The sequence below is a fragment of the Centrocercus urophasianus genome, unplaced genomic scaffold (genome assembly GCF_019232065.1).
Source record: "Centrocercus urophasianus isolate 14NV4802_14NV808 unplaced genomic scaffold, USGS_Curo_1.0 seq_665, whole genome shotgun sequence".
NCBI classification, from domain to species: domain Eukaryota; kingdom Metazoa; phylum Chordata; class Aves; order Galliformes; family Phasianidae; genus Centrocercus; species Centrocercus urophasianus.
The window spans coordinates 7,547-25,929 of NW_024885272.1; the positions used below are offsets into that span (position 1 = coordinate 7,547).

The window sequence follows — 18,383 nt, forward strand, 5'->3', positions numbered from 1 at the left end:
TGTACACACTATACAAATGTTATTGCAGGGTAAACATAGTTCCTATGGATATGTTGCATATCGGCTTGTCTTTGTAGATGTTTCCAATCTCATTGCTGAGGTTCTTGCAGAGTCCTCTGGCACTCGTGTAAGCCAGCGAGTGAGTATGATAAATCCTGACCCTAAAGCTGTGCATTAAATCAGCAAAAGCCACAAAGAGGCTGAATTAATACAAACAAAATGCATTTCAGTGAAAGGTCAGGGTGGCCTCATCATGAGACAGGCAGCATAAGCCAAGCCCCAGCAGCCACCTCTTCTGGAATTCCCAGTGATATTTGTTTCTTAGCTTCTCAGAAACTCTGTTACTGAGATCTTGTGAGTTAAGCAGTTTCATTCTGGCAGATCCCACCTCTTTTTTTCTTGTACTTTTATCTGTGGAATGTCGCTCATGTTTTTCCTAAATTGATTCTTTCCTAAATTCATCCTTTTCTTCATTCTCCTCTTCCATGGAGGGCAAGTGCATGCAGATGATTTCATGCACAGGATCTGACATCAAGGATGTGTCTGCGTGTGTATACACATACATACTGTGTATATATTAATACATAGAGACTTACATAAACACACATACAGAGCACATAACCAGGGCTGCAAAACTTGAACTATTTCTGTGTGCGCATAAAAAAAAAAAAAAAGAGGGAAGTGCAGTGTGTGTGTCTTTCCATCACAGTGAAGAATGGATTTTCCTTTGCTATGATCATGTTCATTTTGTGCTACCTGAGAAGAAAAACCTCTGTGCGGCTCCTCTAGAACAATCTGAAAAGCTTGAAAGCTTGGAGGGAAAATGTGGAGTCTGGATGAGTCCAACTCAACTTCAGCAGGTAAAAATGGATGAAGAAATAAATAATCCAAACTTTTTGCAGAACCATATTACCTTCTGGTGTCCTTACAGATAACCAACAGCAGTGTAGATACTGATGTCTTACTCTTCCCTTGTTTCATCCAGTGCCAGATGCTCTGTTCTCCCTTGGGGGTCAGAGGATTTAGTCATGAAGTTCAACTCAGGCAGGCATCCTGTCCCATCTTGTTGGTGTTTTCTCCATTTTGCACATTAAAGCCACTGAACTGACCAACAATTTAATGTTTTGTAGATTGTGTTCATTTGATTTATCCAGCTGTGATGTCTGTACACCGTAGCCTTGTAGGTCCAGGAGGTACAAACTAGTAAACAGTTGCAGCTTCTGCAATAATGCACCCATGCAGGCTACAAGATTTGCAATATGAGAAATAGCTATAACTATTTGTTAGAAGTATGGCAATGATTTTCTAGTGCTCATGTGACTTTCACCTGGTGGAATTCAAATAGCTAAGCTGTAAACAAATGGGAAAAGCATAAGAAAACCAATTAACACTGTATTTTCTTTGAGGTTGAGGGATGACTGTGTAGTTTTAAATGTGAGACCCTGAGAGATATGAAAAGCTGACATAACCCCAGAGAAAAAAGACAGACTCTAGGAATTCTTTGTATATCACTTCTAAGTTTTATTTTTTCTTGTAGCAATTGGATAACAATGGCTGTAACTGTTTATATTATTGTGATTATGTCAAAATTTGTATTTTCAATGAACAATTAAAATCTGTACCAAACCACCAGTAAATTCCTGGCTCCGTGTAGGTGTGTTCCCCTTGTTTGCCTTTGATGAAGAAGGCAATTAAATTTAATAAGAGTTTACAGAAATCTTGCAAAGGTTGTGTTCATAGCTGTTTATATAGTAAAGTAACTGAAATCATCAATTTTTTTTTTAAGCCCAAGAATGGTGCAGAGTGTAATATAGGATCAAATCATCCTGAAATAATTGTAGTTTCTTTAACAACTTTCAAGGAATATGTTTGAAAGCGAGCTATGGAGTTCATGACATACATCACCAAGTCCTCACCTTGCCTGTTGTGCCTTGTTGTGAACACACACTAGGACATGTTCAGCCTCCCCATCAACAATTCACATCTCAACACTTTTCACTTGTTTGCTTTCACTTCTCTTTTCTGCAATACGAGGCAGTAATGGAGCGAGTGAAGTTCTACACTACAGTTGCAAAATATTACTTTAGATATAAATTTAAAATACTCTGCACAGAGAAAGATGTGTGATTAGTAGAATATGATGCTTGAACCTTCGTGTTAAAACATCATGTTCTAATTCATGCACATTTGTGTTTGACATCAGTCATTGTAGAGACTATATCCCTTAGACAATGTGCCTGAGTGAAGTATGAACTCTACAAACATAAGTTTGGGAAGGTGATGAAAGGCACAGGACATAGTCACACGTTTGTTAACAACTACATTTTGGTGAGACCATCTGGTTTGTGTCTGAGACAAGGCATCAACGCTACATTGCCAAGAGTTAACAAAGAACCAGTTCTTAGGTCTTGTGTAAATTCTGCATCAATTATTACAACTTTCTTCTGTTTCTTTTTAGGGCTATGCAGTTCATTTGTCTTTTCAGTTGTAAACATTTGTTGAGTGGCTTTTTCAGTCAGGTTTTGATGACTGACATCTTTCTTCTAAGTTCGGGTGCCATCTTATTCAACAGCTTCTCTTTTGTAATAGATAAAATAGAGATAATATATGTAGGCAAATAGTATCATCTAAATATTTGATTTTCTCTTCCACTTGAGGAAGTTACCTGTTTAACAAATAGCTCATTTAAAAGAAAAACAGAAGAAAAAAAAGCCCAACAAAACACTTGTAGAAGTTACTTCAATTGTTTCATGTAATTCTTATTTCAAACATATGATCTGTGATTTTTCCACAGTTAGCTTAAAGTCCTAAAGTGCTAATATATCTTAGTGTGTTCCTCTGTTTGAAACACTTTCACACTACTTCTGCTATTGAATTTGTTTTGTATTCACCCCACCTACATTCCCTTTCAAGAAATGCACGTTTACCCAAAAGCTCATCAGTGCTTTCTTTTCAAGCAGCAGGCTCTCTTACTGAGGTTTGACTGAGGTATCTCTCTGCTACCTTAGGCTCTTGAGAATAGAACAGGATCAGATAGGGTCATCTCAGGTACTCAAATAAGTGTTTTCTTTGTCACATTGAATTTTTATCTCTGAATAAGAAAGAGATTTGAAGGGTGGACTATTCAGTGGATAAGGAATAAATTGGATGGTTGCAGCCAAATCGTTGTGGTCAACAACTCTAGGTTCACCCTGGGAACAGTGCTCTTCATAGTCTTTATCAGTGACCTATACAGTGGGATGTAAGGCTCCCTCAACAAGTTTGCCAATGACACCAATTTAAATGGGGCAGCTGATACATTAGAAGGAAGGGACAGCATCCAGAGGGACCAGAACAAGCTTGAAAAGTGGGCACAAAATAAAATAATAAGGTTAACAGGAGCAAGTGCGGGATGTTTTTGCAGTGGGAGTGGTGAGGCACAGGAACAAGTTGCCTAGAGATGTTTTTGATGCTCCATCCCTGGAGACTTTCAAGGCCTGTACCAAGCCCCGGGCAACCTGATTTAGCTGTGCATGTCCCTATTCATTGCAGGGGAGTCAGACTAGATGACTTTTAAAGATCTCTTCCAACTCTAAAGATTCTATGATTTTGTGTTGCACTTGGATAGTGGAAATCCCAGATATGAGTAAAGACTGGTAGAAAAACTCATAGAGAGCAGTGCTGCAGAGAAGGACTTCCGGGTTCTGATGGGCAAACAGAGGGACATAAGCCAGCAGTGTGCACTTGCATCCTGGAAAGCCAACAGCCAGCAATATCCTGTTGTGTCCATAAGAAATTCATTGGTCAGCTCTATTCCTTGGAGTTAATTTTCCCGAACATTTTAGAAACCTTTTTTATCTGAAGTTTCTACTTTATACTTCTTTTTACCTTCCATAGAGGCATTGACTGTTTGACTACAAAAAGTGTAAATTCCCTGCCACACCTACTATTTTTATTCCCACCTTCCTTTTGCTGCATTGCAAAGGTTGATAGGTAACCTTTGGAAATAAAAACTTCCTTTTTATGATCAAGAAAACTGATCAGTCCAAAGTCCAAAGGTGTCAGAATCCTTCTGAGCACTGCCGACAGATCTAAGAGCCCGCATGTGGATTTCAGTAAGGTGCAGCTGCATTTGTGGAAATCTAAAGCAGTACTATTGAAATGCAGGTCTGTATTTCTCTTTGACACAATTAGTAGTTTATTTAGATGCTTCTGTAAGTAAGAGCTCTGAATAATTCCCCTGTCTCCTGCAGTTGTTGTATTGTATTGACTTGATTGGCAGATATTTCAGATGTTACCATGAAAAATCTCTTGGGATTATACCTGGGAGCTGCTGAGCAATGTTTTGTGTGTGGTTTTATACGGTGAACTGTTGTTTGTTAGGCACAGTAAAAACCTCAACCATATCTTCTAGACTATCTGTCTTGAAGACATACTTTCTTTTTGAGTTAGCTCTGGACTCAAAATCAAGTTTAGCAAAGGGAAATCCACACTCATCAAGTGAGATGTGGTTGTACAGTCCCTTTGGTAAGACTCAGATGCGACTGACGGCATGAAATGGGAACGGATCCCTTAATCCCCTTAATCCTCTCCTCCATTTTGTCATCTTTCTTTGCAGTGAGGCATTACTTTCATTTCTGATGTTCATCCTTCTCTTTGTCCCTGCTTGTAGCTGGTGCACTCCAGAGTTTTCTCTATTGTCCTTTCAGTGGCAATGCCACAGCAAGGATAGCCATGAAGGATGACTTGGTAGGCACTTCAATCCCTGTTGTTTATTTTCATTGCTTTTTTGCTATATGCATTTTTTTTTTTCTTTTTCCCCCCCCCCCCCCCCCCCCAATGTATTGCACTGTTTCTTTTCCTATTTCTTCCTATGCATCTCACCTCTTGTGTTTCTATTAGAGTGATAAATATGAGAGATGGATATGATACAAAAAATATACATAATAGATATGATACAAAAAAAAGAAGAGTGAAAAAAATATATCTCTAGTTACCTTGACAACAGAGAAAGACCTTTAAACAGTGTGTGAACATCCAAAGGAATGAAAAGACTAATTTAATAAAAGCAGTCAAAAATGTGCCAAACTTTCACATTCTTGATGGCTTTATTAATGGACTTAAATTTCTCTTCAAAAAGTAGGACTCATGCCACATATCACGAGATAGCTAAATGTTAGGCTTCTAAGCTTGTTTGGCTTTTCTGTCTCCCTTTACAGTTAGTGAAGAAAAAGAGTTACCTCTGGTTATATGGAATTCTTCTGCTATAAAAGTGACCTTATGGCATGCTGAAAAAGTGTTGGTCTTAGTTATTATGACCAGGGGAATCTCTAAAAAATCCTCAGGGGAGTTTGGACGGGCTAGAACTAAGGAGAGGTTCCATTTTATCCAAAATGGATCCAAAGAGAAGTTGAAGAAAATGCCAATAGCAGCATGTCTTTATTTAATATACTTTTAGGTTATCCTTTGTTAGGGATATTTATGGAATTCCATGGCTAGAGTTGGATTCCCAAAACAAGAAAAGTTGCTGGGTTTGTAATTTCACTGTCTTGAAACAATATATATTCCTGGTTCAAGAAATAAAGATTTAGGAGACTTCAGTGTTCATACCATAGCTTTATATTTCTAAATACGACGGATTTTATGTCCTGCTTTAAATCAGTATCATCTTTGCCATCAGATCCAAAGGGCCAGCCCAAATCTCTCAGCTGTGTAGGCCCCCACATCCTTTATTTTTCCTTTAGACATTGACTTTTCCCTCTCATACAGGTATGGAGCTGACAGCAGCCATCTTCATCTTGGTGTTGGCATCTAGACTCCAGCCCATTGCAGGTAATTTTGCTCTGTAATGGATTAATTTCCCTCTGTGCCGAATTCTTTTATGAGACTATGAATACATAGGATGACACCCATAATTCTTTTCCTCTCCAGAAGGTCCAGTTTTAGATGATTTATTTGAATTTCAGGCAATACAGATGCATGTTCTGGGATTTAGTGTGCTCAACTGTGGGTATTAAAACTGAGCATCTGAGTGCTCAGTTGTATCTGACTTTGTGTAGTTGACAGGAGACAGGCATAACATAATTAATTTATCCTATAGTACTCTTCCAAAGGAATTAATCACTCTGTAGGGAGTGCATTTTCTCTACAAAATGATTGCCTCAGTGAAATGCATATATTTTGAACAGCTAAAATTTGATGAGATGAATATACTCAACTAACCTGGATAGTTGAACCTAACTCTAACCCTAAACCCTAAGTTGAACTCCATCCTAAACAGTAATTCTAAACCCTAAATCATAACTCTAATACTAACCCTATCTTAACTGTTACTGTGGCAGTTGTGCATGAGTACATGATTCTGGTCATTTAAGAAAGAGATAGCTTTTAATAACTTCTATTTCAAGCTCATTCATGTTGTTTAATTCTCAGACTTGTCCTCTACAATCTGGCTGACCAGAGCTGTGGCAATACTTGCTAAAATTGTATGATAAGGGCTGCAGCTTCAATGGGCAAACTGCTGCTAGGACTTCATAAATGCAAAACTTCTCGAAGACTGCCCTTTAAAATTACCTGCTTATGAATTTCCTCTATAGGTGTTGGCCATGATCCATTGCTTGTTGTAGATGATTATGAGGATGGTGGCATTCGACTCAAATGTTTATCTGAAAGGTTGTTTTCTGAAGCTCAACTGTTGTGGACAAACAGTAGAGGAGACAACATCACAGGAACTCCTCTTTCTGCTGACACCAGCACTGCCACTGTCAGCAGCTCCATCATTCTCAAAGCAGGATCTGGAAACTCTGCGTCCTGCAAAATTATAGATAAACAACTGAAAACATCAACAGAATCTTCAGTTGCCATTGCAGGTGGGTATGAGCTTCCAGCTTGTAGTGAGCTAATGTACGCAGACCAAATTGCCCCAGGAACACAGATTTGTGGTGGTACAGAGTAAACAGTTTTCTTCCATAATTTTTTTATTTGTTGGTTGGTTCAGTTTTTTGCTGCTGTTATTTTTTGTTTTTGCTTTCCTCTGAACAGCCATTAGCTTCCTTGTGTGACAAACTGAAACAGGAACAAACAAACAAAGCACAAAAATATCCTTCCATGGATGTGATGTTGCATGGGGAAAATCAACTGCTGTTATCAGATGGTGCCTATTCTCATTTGCAGGGATGGGGAAAGCTATTGTCACACCTCTGTCTCTTTCCCTTTCATTTTCTTCCACTTCTTTTTCTATTGCTATAACACTTGGTGTGGGTTAGACAAACCTCTGATGACACAACAAAATATCTCAGCGATATGAAAGTCCTGGTGAACTGCTCCTACGTGTGTCTATGAATGCAAAACTTTGATCCAAATTCATTTTGTTTCACTTCAGACACATAAAAAAGTTTTGTTTGTTTGTTTGTTTGTTTTTTATCATCCAAAGGAGTTCAACAGACTTCTCCAAAAGTGATTCAGAGTGCGGTATCTAAAGTAATGGTAAATCAGCTGTTGTTGACAGAGATGATTTTTTAATTGGAACGTGGCTAACCTTATTATTAATCATATTACTATTACTACTAGCAGCAGCAGTATTATTTATTAATATTTATTATTTTATTATGGGCTTCCCAGTAAAATTAAATGTGGTTACAACATATTGCTACAGACATACAACACATATGCAGTGTAGTACACATACAACACTTTTAGCACAAGCAGTTACCAACTCAGCTATACATTTAGCCTTGTTAAAAGCTTTTAAAAGAGCCTGACAATACAACTTTGAGATTTCATCAAGTAGAGCCATGATCTTATCTTGTTCTGGATCGTGATACTCTCAAGGTTGTTTCCAGGCTTATGCTGATGGTTTGCCTCGTTGAAAATGGCCATTAAACTATTGAAACCAGACATCAGCAATGAACAGAGAGTACATCAACAGTTGGTTCTGCAAGAAAAATGATAACTGATCCCCTGAATAATTTGCAGATGTCTTCTTTCCTTCTACCTCCCCTTGGCTGGCGGCTTTTGTTGTGATCCTGCTCCTGAGCATATTCCTGGTCCTCGCTGCATTTTATAAAATCAGAAGTAAGTTCTACTTATAATGACAAATGCAGTCTGGTTGAAAACATTGCCATCTTATTCATAATTATCTGGGGAGTGTGCAGGGTAATGGAAAATCACACCTGTGATTTTTCAGCCTTGACTCTTCAAAGTATTTCTACAATTCTACATTTCTCACATTCTATTTACTTTTTTAAGCAACTGTAAACTACTCCGACATCTTAGAGTATAAACCTATAAAATCATGTCCTAGAAGATAAATCAATGCATTACTGTAGTGAAATAATTACTTCAAATTAATCTCATTACTGAAATAGTAAAATTCTTTCAAGTACTTGAAATATGTCACCATACCCAAAGATATCCACTGGTTCCATTTGTTTGCAAGCTATTTTATTGCTTTATATAACAGTTCCTAAGACAGTTTAGCAACACAAATCAGTTGCCAATGAAGTACACTGGCTGATGCTTTTCTTTTAGCATCACTAATTTTATTCATTACATTGTGAGTGATTTCTCGTAATTTTAATGGAAAGTATATATAAACCAAGATATTTTGGAAATAACTTTTCTTTACCAAACAATGCACATGACCACTATAGAATATCCAAGGTTTCATGTGAAACCCTACAAGTAAACAGGGAAGAAAGTTGGATAACATTTTCTTTCTCCCTCTCCACCCCTTTCTTCTCTTTCAGATAACAATAAGGAAATCACTCGTGCAGGTAAGTAATACTGATACCACTTTTCATCACCAATAGAGACAGCAGTATAAACATAGTTAGCCAGTGGTATAAACAATTGAGTTAATTAGTTGTATTTCTAAAGCTGTTTAATGAAAGCTTTCTAAAGATTGGAATTTAGGTTTGGCCAATCTATGTACTGTCTGTTAATGTGGAAAGAAGCAGTTAATTTCTTTTTGTTGCTGATCACCCTGCATGCATAACCTTGGCAGGCTTTCTTACCGTAACCAACCATGTATCTAGAAGTTTTCCACTCGCAGAAAATTGATTTTTTGGCCATTTCCCTAGCTGTCATGTCCAGGCTCTTTAAAGCAGTAGAATATCTTCAGTGAAGAAATGCATTGCATGTGAAAATTGGACACTCATAAAGTGTTTGCAATAGAAAAGTCAGTCAAAAGAAAAGAGAAAATTGTATGACTTAGTTCAGATGGTTGCATCCTTCTCAGCATTAGTGATGGATATCTGATTGCAGTTCAGAGCAGGAACCAAACTTATCCTTCTGAGTTGTAGTGGGGGAAATCTTTACTATGTAATGACTACAGGTACAGTGAAGCTAGATTAAGGTTCTTGGCCTAAAGGTGATCATTAATTCTAAACAATCCAAACATTCATAATGCTGAGCAATTTGTTTTATTGTTGTTCTTTCTGTTTTCTGTTGTTTTGGGTCATTTTTTTTTTTAATGTTTGTTTTAAGAACCTGATGGTTTGGATGAATACTTTCATCAATTTCTGAGTAGTTTTAACGTTCAGACTTACAGAAGAGATACAGAATAAATTCAGTGTCTGCTAATGATAAGTCTAATGATAAGTCTAAATAAAAGAATTGTTCTCTCTGCTATACTTGAGGAACTGAACTGCTATCCAGAAACTATACAGAAATTTGCATACAAGCATGAATGTTTTGGATATGTAAAATTGGGAGTTAGCCCTCAGAAAGTTTTATTGAAATTTGTATCATTGCTGGAAAGTTTTTCATCGCTTTTCAAAGAATCATAGAGACTGAAAGGACCTCTGGAGTTCATGAGCAGAGAAAACAAGGCTTGATGTCAAATTGGTTGTGCTTTATGTCTATTGCTTTTGTTTCAAACGCTTCATGAGGCAAGTTTAACTTGGGAAAAAAAAAATTGCTTCTGTCAGTGACTGCACTGCAATTGTTTAAACTGAGACTATGAAAAAAGTAATTTATTTTTAAGTCTACTCCCTAGTAAAACCAACTAATAGCTTATGTACATATGTATATAAATGTAATGCAAATACACTCGTACAAATATCCAAAGAAGTCGTTGTGGTTTAATCACTCCTGTGCAGTCTTTAAAACTGAATGCTGAGTGTTTGGAGAATTTTTTTTTAGGATCTAAGCGTATTGATTTCTGTTCACAGAAAAAGCACGAGAGCAAATTCAACAAGGTAAGTCTGACAGTGTTTTTTCCTAGTGATTTCTCCCTATAAATATATAATTCTTTAGGAATAGCTGAAGGTTGAGCTCAGGAGATATTTGTAGCTGTACTGTTTTTGCATCAAGTTCCCTTTTATATAATCCATGTAAAGATAAATTCCTAAGAGCATCTGGCTTGAGAAGTATTTTTGGTCAGTATTTGAGCTTGCAAATTGCTCCATCAGTGAATTAATATAATTTAATACATTCTTAATTTGGGATCATTGTTCATGATTAGTTCCAATTTATAAGGAAAAGAAGATTTCAGTTCCAGAGCCTGGAAAAGTAAAAGAAAATATATAGTTTTCTGAACTCTTTATGAAAAATCTAGGAGCTTTGTTACCAACTAGGACTACATTGTATAAATATAAACCCAGCGTACTGTTTTGACTCTGGACAGCAAGTTTGCTTGGCATGCAAATTATTTCAGAGAGTGAAAAGTAGTAGTTTTCTAATATTTAATTAAAATCTTTTTCAGACATAGATAAACTCAAACAGAAATTGGGTAAGAGCATATTTTGACTTCTCTTTGTTATATTGGTTTTGAAGATTGTTAGTTAGAAAAACCCTTTTTTTCATTAAAAAATAAAAAATAAAAAGGATCATGAAAGTGGGTCCACAGTGAAAATGTTTTCCTTTTCCAGATTTTCAATTATTTGAAGATAGTAATAGCAGTTAATATTAATACCATCTGGTTTTAGCCAATGGATTTCATATATCTAAGCTAATCATTTAGACTCCTTCTACAGTAAATAGACAGGGATAGTTGTCTCCAGCAGATCAATTTTGATGACCTACTCGTGTGTCTTACATTTTATTCTGAGCTTAATAATAGGCCTCATTTCCCAAAATGAAAACACTCTTCACCGCTGAAATTCTCAGTCAGATTTTGTCAATTTTCATCTTGAGAAATGAATTTCACTGTTATTTATGCTTTGTTTCTTTACTCTTCAGAAGAGCAAAAGACGAGATTTCAGAAGGGTAAATCAATTTTTTTTTTCTACTTTTCTACTTTTTTGTACTTTTATCACATTATTCTAATAAAACAGTGATGTTTCATGCATTTTGAACAATAGAATTGGAAAATACTCTAAGAATTTATAACTTGCAAAGGTTAACTTCCCTTATCCAACAAAAAAATAATTTGAATTTTGTGTTACACATGTACGTATAAACACCATCCCTATTTTTATCCATAGGTATATATACATACCTATGTATCTCTATATAAAAAGCATCTATCTATCTTACTAAATATAGTTACCTGTATATAACTATATCTATTTAGATGTTCTACACATACAGACAGATTAATCCCATACATAAAGTGTTCTATAAATTTAATATCCTATAATTCTATGAGTGCAGCATAATTCACCTATCTTCCTAAAAGTCTTCCTAATTTTCATGGGCTTTTAATTTTGTTTCTTTGTAGAAAATGAGGATGCAAAGAAAAGAATTGGTAAGGATAATGTTTACTTCAAAAAGTCCTCAATTATTAAAGTTTTGTTTGATCAGAAATGCTATTTTAGAATTGACTAGTGAAACATTTTGAGATCTTTAAAAGACTAGAGGTCCGTCTTCCTCCCTTTCTCTTCATGCTTTGAGCACTTCCCTCTCTTTTCATGCTTTGAGGCTTAGTTGTTCCCTAAAAAAAAGACACAATCTTGGTCCCTGGTACGTCTATTTCCATAGTAAGGGAGTATCATTTACGGAGTCCATCAAAGGTTCAATTTTTTCAATGTTTTTTTTCTGTAACTGAGAAAAAATGTCTCTTTCTACTAACTAACTGACATATTTAAAAAGGAATAATATTTATAGAGAGACACACAAACATACATTTATATGCAGTTTGACTCTTGGCTATATAAAATTTCTGTTTGGTGATGTGAAGCATATCCACAGCCCCTGTAAATCCTTACAAGTGGGACACTAAGGCTAAGGCAATATTCTTGGCTTCCACACTGACAGATGAAAACATTCGAGAGTGAGGTGGTTGAAACAGCAGAGAGTAAATTTTCTGATGTACCCATCTCTTCCTTCTCACAATGGGTCAAGCCAAGTGCAAGGTCTTGCATCTGGGTTGAGGCAACTTCCACAATCAATACAAGCTGGGGAGGTAAGGATGGAGCACAGCCCTGTCAAAAAAGACCTGGGAGTAGTGGTGGATGGCAGCTGGATGGGAGCCAGCAGTGTGCTCTTGCAGCCCAGAAAGCCAACTGTTTCCTGGGCTGCATTGAAAGCAGCATGACCAGCAGGGTGAGGGAGGGTGATCCTGCCCCTCTGCTCTGTGCTATGAGACCTCACCTGGAGTTCTGAGTCCTGCCTGTTTGACAGAACAAGGGGAAACTGTTTCAAATTAAAAGATAGGATATTTAGATTGGACATAAGGAAGAATTTTGTTACAGTAAGGGCGGTGAAGCACTGTACAGGTTGCCCAGAGAGGAGGTGGATGCCTCTCCCTTGGAGACAATCAAGGTTAGGTTGGACCAGGCTGAACAACCTAATCTAGATGTAGATGCCCTTGTTCACTTCAGAAGTGTTAGACTGGATGAACTTTAGGGGTCCCCTCCAACACAAACAATTCTACAATCCTATGACTCTACAGATAGCCCAGGTGACTAGCTTGGATTTAGATAACCTCCACTCTGAAGTTACACTAGCATCCTTTCCTGAGTCATAGGCCGAGTCACAAATAATGTAGTATTGGAAATACTCATATTAGCTGAGATTCTACAGGAGAACCTTGCCATACATAGCTATAACATAACTCTCTCTGTTTTTCAGAAAACATCCGGAATGAACTCAGTGAGTTGAAAGTAGAAAATGAATTTTGTCACATTTTCAATTATCAAAATATTTAAATCAAAATGGAGCACTGGAACAGGTTATCCAGAAAAGTCGTGGAGTCTCCCTCCCTGTAGATGTTCAAAAGTCATCTGTCTCCCACAGTATTCTCCAGGAGAAGCTGCAGCACATGGCTTGAAAAAATACATTCTTTGCTGAGTGAAGAACTGATTTGGAGGGCCAGGCACAGAGAGTGGTGGTGAATGGAGTTAAATCCACCTGGTGACCAATCACAAGTGGTCTTCCCCAGGGGTCAGTACTGGGGCCTGTCCTGCTCGGTATCTTTACTGGTGACCTGGATGAGGGCATTGAGTGCACCTTCAGTAAGTTTGCAGATGACACCAAGTTGGCTGGATGTGTCGATCTGCCTGGGGATAGGAAAGCCCTACAGGGGCCCAGAGGAATCTGGACAGGCTGATTGATGGGCTGAGGCGAAAGGGATGAAGTTTAACAAGACTAAGTGCCAGGTCCTGCACTTTGGCCACAACAACCCCAGGCAGCACTACAGGATTGGGGCAGGAATGGCTGGAAGGCTGTGTAGAGGAAATGGATCTGGGGATACTGATCAACACTTGGTTGAACATGAGCCAGCCATGTGTTCACGTGGCCAAGAAGGCCAGTGGCATCCTGGTTTGTATCAGAAATAGCTTTTCCAGCAGGAGCAGCGAAGTGATCAATCTTCTGTACTCAGCACTGGTGAGGCTGTACCTTGAATATTGTGTTCAGTTTTGGGCCCCTCTCTACAAGGAAGACACTGAGGCCCTGGAGCATGTCCAGAGCAGGGCAATGAAGACAGAGTGGTCTGGAACACAAGTCTTATGAGGAGCAGCTGAGAGAACTGGGATTATTTAGTTTGGAGAATGGGAAACTTAAGGGTGACCTTATCACTCTCTACAGCTCCCCAAAGGGCGGTCGTGGTGAAGTAGTGAAGCTTCTTCTCCCATGTGACTAGCAACAGGACTAGAGGGAATGGCCTCAGGTTGTGCCAGGGGACATTCAGGCTGAACACAAGGAAATACTTATTCAAGAGAGGGCAGTCAGGCACTAGAATGGGCTGCCCAGGGATGAAAGGGAGTCACCAACCCTGGAGGTGTTCAAGAAACATTTAGATGTTGTACTGCGGGGCATGGTTTAGTAAGAAATATTAGTGATATGTGGATGGCTGGGCTGGATGGTCTAAGAGTTTTATTCCAACCTTGCTGATTCTATGATTCTGTGAGTCTATGGTATGGACAACCCCCTCTGTTTGAGCACTGGGGTTGTACAGATGGACCCAGTGGTTGGTTCCAACCTCAGCCATTCTTGCTTCTTTGTAACAGCTCCAAAATCAGGTATGTTAATACTACAGTAATTTAAATTAACCATTTTTTTTTTCCTGCAGAGTTCAGGAAAGCTCGTAGCAACGCAGGTAAGCCAATACTCATCTGCCATTAACCTCATGTTCTTCCATGCACATACAAATATCTACCATTCTTGCCACAAAAAATTCACAGGATATAATAATTTGGGGAAAATATTAATCCTGTTTGTTCAAACAGGCACACAGTCTTTTGTAGGCATCTTCCATTTACACTGTTCTCAAAATCATGAGTTGAAATGGATCATTTCTGTTCGTTCCATTTAAGACCTTTTTAAATGTTAAGTGGCTTCAAGAGATTCAGCTTTATGTTCAACTCAAAAAGCAAACTGAAGAGTCAGTATGAGTGCTGATGATTTAATTAAGCCACAATGAAACCAGAGAAAAGGCATGTCCCACTGTAGGTTGTTTTCCTATTGAGTTTTTGTCCCAGGAAAATACGGATACATTCCTGGTGTATAAATTTACTTATTTATTTGATTATTTTACTATTTGTCTTCTGTATGCTATTCCTTTGACATTTTTGTTTATTTCCCTGAAAATCAGAAGTAATTACTTTTTGCTTGATTTTTTTCTTTTTCAAGTTAATATCACTCTGGATCAGAAATGCAGACACCCCAACCTCTGCATTAGTAATGACAACAGGAGGGTAAAGTCCTCAAACAAGACAAAGACAGCCCTCAAAGCGATGGTGGTAGCTACCGAAGGTTTTCCAGGCAAAAAACATTACTGGGAAGTGGAGGTGGGGAACCAATCACAATGGGAGCTGGGAGTGGTGAGTGAGAAAATTAGGAATATGATAATGAACAGCACAGGGAATTCATTCCCAGAGGATAATTTATTCAGTCTACAGTATTCTCAGGGAAAATACATACTAACTGGTGGGAAGGATGTAAGTGATTGCAAACAGTGCAGAGTGGTGGGTGTTCTCCTGGATGTGGAAAATGCTGAGCTTTCATTCTACAATGTTGAAGAAATGAGCCCTCTTGGGTCTGTCTACTTTGAGTTTACTGGGAAACAATATCCATTCTTCAGTCCAGACTCGAGTGGCGAATGGCTGGGGGTACGACCTGTAAAACCACAGACCTAGGACTCTCTTCCATAGAGTGAGAAAGAGATTAATAAACGAACAGTGTGGTGAATAAGAGAGGATGCAAAAATGTAGAAGAAGAAAAGAATGTATTTTCATCTTTAAAAACTATGGTTAAGGAAGAAATAGTCCCTGAAGTACTTCAGAGGGAGTCATCTTGCTGTAAGAGCTCATTTTGTAAAAACTGAAACATATCAGACATTGCAATTGTATTTTATTCTGTCTGGAATAAGAAGAAATAAACACAAAAAACCTAAGTGCTACATATTTATTTCAGTATTTGTACTATTTACTGTATATTCATTTTCATCTAACAAACTCAGATATAGTCATTTGTAAACAACAGTTATATTCAACTGACTGAATGTGGAAGCATAATGCGTTTTGAACTCATGTATATGCAGCTAGAATTAAATGACCTAATTTGCACCTTCAATTCAAATTGTCGTTAAGCCAGCATCAAAAAACCAAACCAAAACAAAAAACTATCTAAGTCCTAATACTTCTGCTCAGTTTAAAACCCCCCTAAATAAAATTTGATTGAATAACTGGAAGAAAATCAGGACACTGAGTTAGTGACGTGGTACATGTCCAGGTACAACATGGCCCAACTACTCACAGTGATCAGTGCCTTGAAAAATTTTCCAACTGAGAAATGAAAGGCATGGAAGGGATGGGAACAACTGATGAGTGTGGTTTGAGCTGTTTTCCTGAAAATGGCTGAACATAGAATGGCTTGGGTTGGAAAGGATCTTAAAGATCATCCATGTAAGTCACTCTGAAAGTAATGCCTCCTATTTATTTCTGCAGAAACTACAACAGCTACAAAAAATAATATAACAATAACACTCTTTGATAGAGCAAATTCTCAGCTACAAAACACTATTTTTCAATATGGTCAGCATTATTAGCTTTGCATTTTTGCCAGCAATGATCAAGAGCCTTCATGCTGTGTTAATAAAATCTGCACCAGTGGAGGTGATCACTACTTCACAGCTGCTATGGAGGAGTTGTTGAAATGCATCTACTGCTTTCCTCTGCTCACATTCACCATTTGGTCTCCATAAGCATTCATCAAGTGTTGACGAATGTCAGAGAGTGCAATTTTTTCTGCATGGAGGAATTACACACCTTCACTTCATGAGCACTTCCATGTCAAATGTCATTTTGTCAGAACTGACTCTCTGCTGCCATCTGTCGCATGGAAACAGAATTGAATGGAATATTGACAGGAATGCTCAACCTCTACTGCTGTCCCACCAACACCTGCCTCTGACATTGTGGGACAACACAATAAATTGAAGACATTTCTTTAGGAGCAGCTACCTTAGTTCCAATGTCCACAGACTGATGGAAAATGATGAATTCAATCAACTATTCCCACAGTAAACTTTCTCAAAAAATCTCCAAGATAAAATCTGAATCTGAAACTTTTTCCCATGGACAGAAAACACCATGAACTTGATCACTGAGGTTAGCTGCTTTGGAGGAGCTGCCATACAGGAGGAGGGCTAGCACTTAGCACTTAACAGGTCACTTAACAGGCCGTTGCCCTCTGGACACACCAAGGTGCAGTCATGGTCACCACACAGCAGTGAGCTGCTGCTAAAAGGAATGTGGAATGTCTGTGCTCAGACAGGAAACATGAATATCCATGCCACAGTTCACGCCTCAGGCTGCAGAGAATGCCTGGCCCTGTTACTGCTACAGGAGGGCATCCGGGATACCAACTGTGTGTGGCGTGAGCAGCTGAAGGATCTGCTCAGCCTGGTGGTAGAGCTAAAGGAGGAAGTAGAAAGGCTGAGCAGCATCTGGGATTGTGGGAAGGGGATCGATTGGTGGAGTTGCACTCTGCCATCCCTACGGGAAGGGTGTGGGGGAGATGCTCCTCAAGCAGTGGGGGATCATCAGTCAGGTGGGAAGAGGCGACCTCAAAGATGAGGGATGGAAACAAGTCCCTGTTTAGGGCAGCAAGCTGACTGCCCCTCAGCCTGTATCACCTTCCCAGGTGTCCTTACATAACAGGTATGAGGCTCTGGAGCTGGAGGTACTGGGGGATGTGGATGTTGGTGAAAGTCCATCCACGCAGGAGAGGTTGCCCAAGGCTAGTCAGTCTGCTCCCTGTTTTGCTACAACATAAGTCAGGAAAAAAAGAAATGTTGTCACAGGGGACTCCCTTGTGAGGGGAACAAAGGGACTGATACGCCACTCGGATCCGTCCCAGATGGAGGTGTGTTGCCTGGGTGAGAGGTGTCACCAGGAACATCACTCTTCTCGTTAAGCCCTCTGATTATTATCCGTTACTGGTTTTCCACATTGTAAATGAAGAGGCGGGCAAAAGAAGTTCTTGGGTGATCAAAAGGGACTTTAGGGCTCTGGGAAGACTTCTGAAAGGATCAGGAGTGCAAATTGTGTTCACCTCTGTCCTCTCAGTTAGTGACTGGGATCTGCACAAAACGGACTTGCTGAACGAATGGCTTTGCGAATGGTGCCGTACTCAGGGCTCTGGGTACAATGGCTTGGGATGCAGCCTTGAGAAAGGGGAAATGCTGATGGCAGATGAGAGCCAACTGACTAGGGGCACAAATATTCTTGGGAACAAGGTGGCTGGGTTAGTTAGCAGGGCTTTAAACTAGATGTGATGGGAGAAAGGGGTGTACTAGGTGACAGAGAAGCATGTGGGAACCCTGTCACCTTGGGAGACAGTAAGGGAAAACCCCAGACTTGTTCTGGAGGTACTAGGGAGGGCTCCTCTGAGAAGGCAATGAGGCCAATAGCTAAGCTGAAGTGCCTCTATACCGATGCGCACAGCATGGGTAATAAGCAGGAGGAGATAGAAACTGTGGTGCAATTGGGAAAGTGTGGCCTAATTGCTATCACGGA

The 18,383-nt window shown here is 38.9% G+C and overlaps 1 protein-coding gene across 4 annotated transcripts; it reads left to right on the top strand.

Moving 5' to 3' along the window:
* Positions 1 to 4,017: 4,017 nt before the first annotated feature.
* Positions 4,018 to 15,936, top strand: LOC122170322 (butyrophilin subfamily 3 member A3-like). Of its 4 annotated transcripts, XM_042837066.1 has the most exons (12): positions 4,018 to 4,146; positions 5,749 to 5,811; positions 6,576 to 6,848; positions 7,954 to 8,052; positions 8,727 to 8,753; positions 10,152 to 10,178; positions 10,685 to 10,711; positions 11,161 to 11,187; positions 11,642 to 11,668; positions 12,994 to 13,014; positions 14,435 to 14,461; positions 14,995 to 15,936. In XM_042837066.1, exons 2-12 carry the CDS (start codon positions 5,751 to 5,753, stop codon positions 15,498 to 15,500), a joined length of 1,122 nt encoding a protein of 373 aa, XP_042693000.1. In that variant the 5' UTR covers positions 4,018 to 4,146; positions 5,749 to 5,750; the 3' UTR covers positions 15,501 to 15,936. The 4 variants fall into 4 exon arrangements, with proteins under 4 accessions (XP_042693000.1, XP_042693001.1, XP_042693002.1 ...); XM_042837067.1 differs by lacking the exon at positions 12,994 to 13,014; XM_042837068.1 differs by lacking the exon at positions 10,685 to 10,711.
* Positions 15,937 to 18,383: the final 2,447 nt, after the last annotated feature.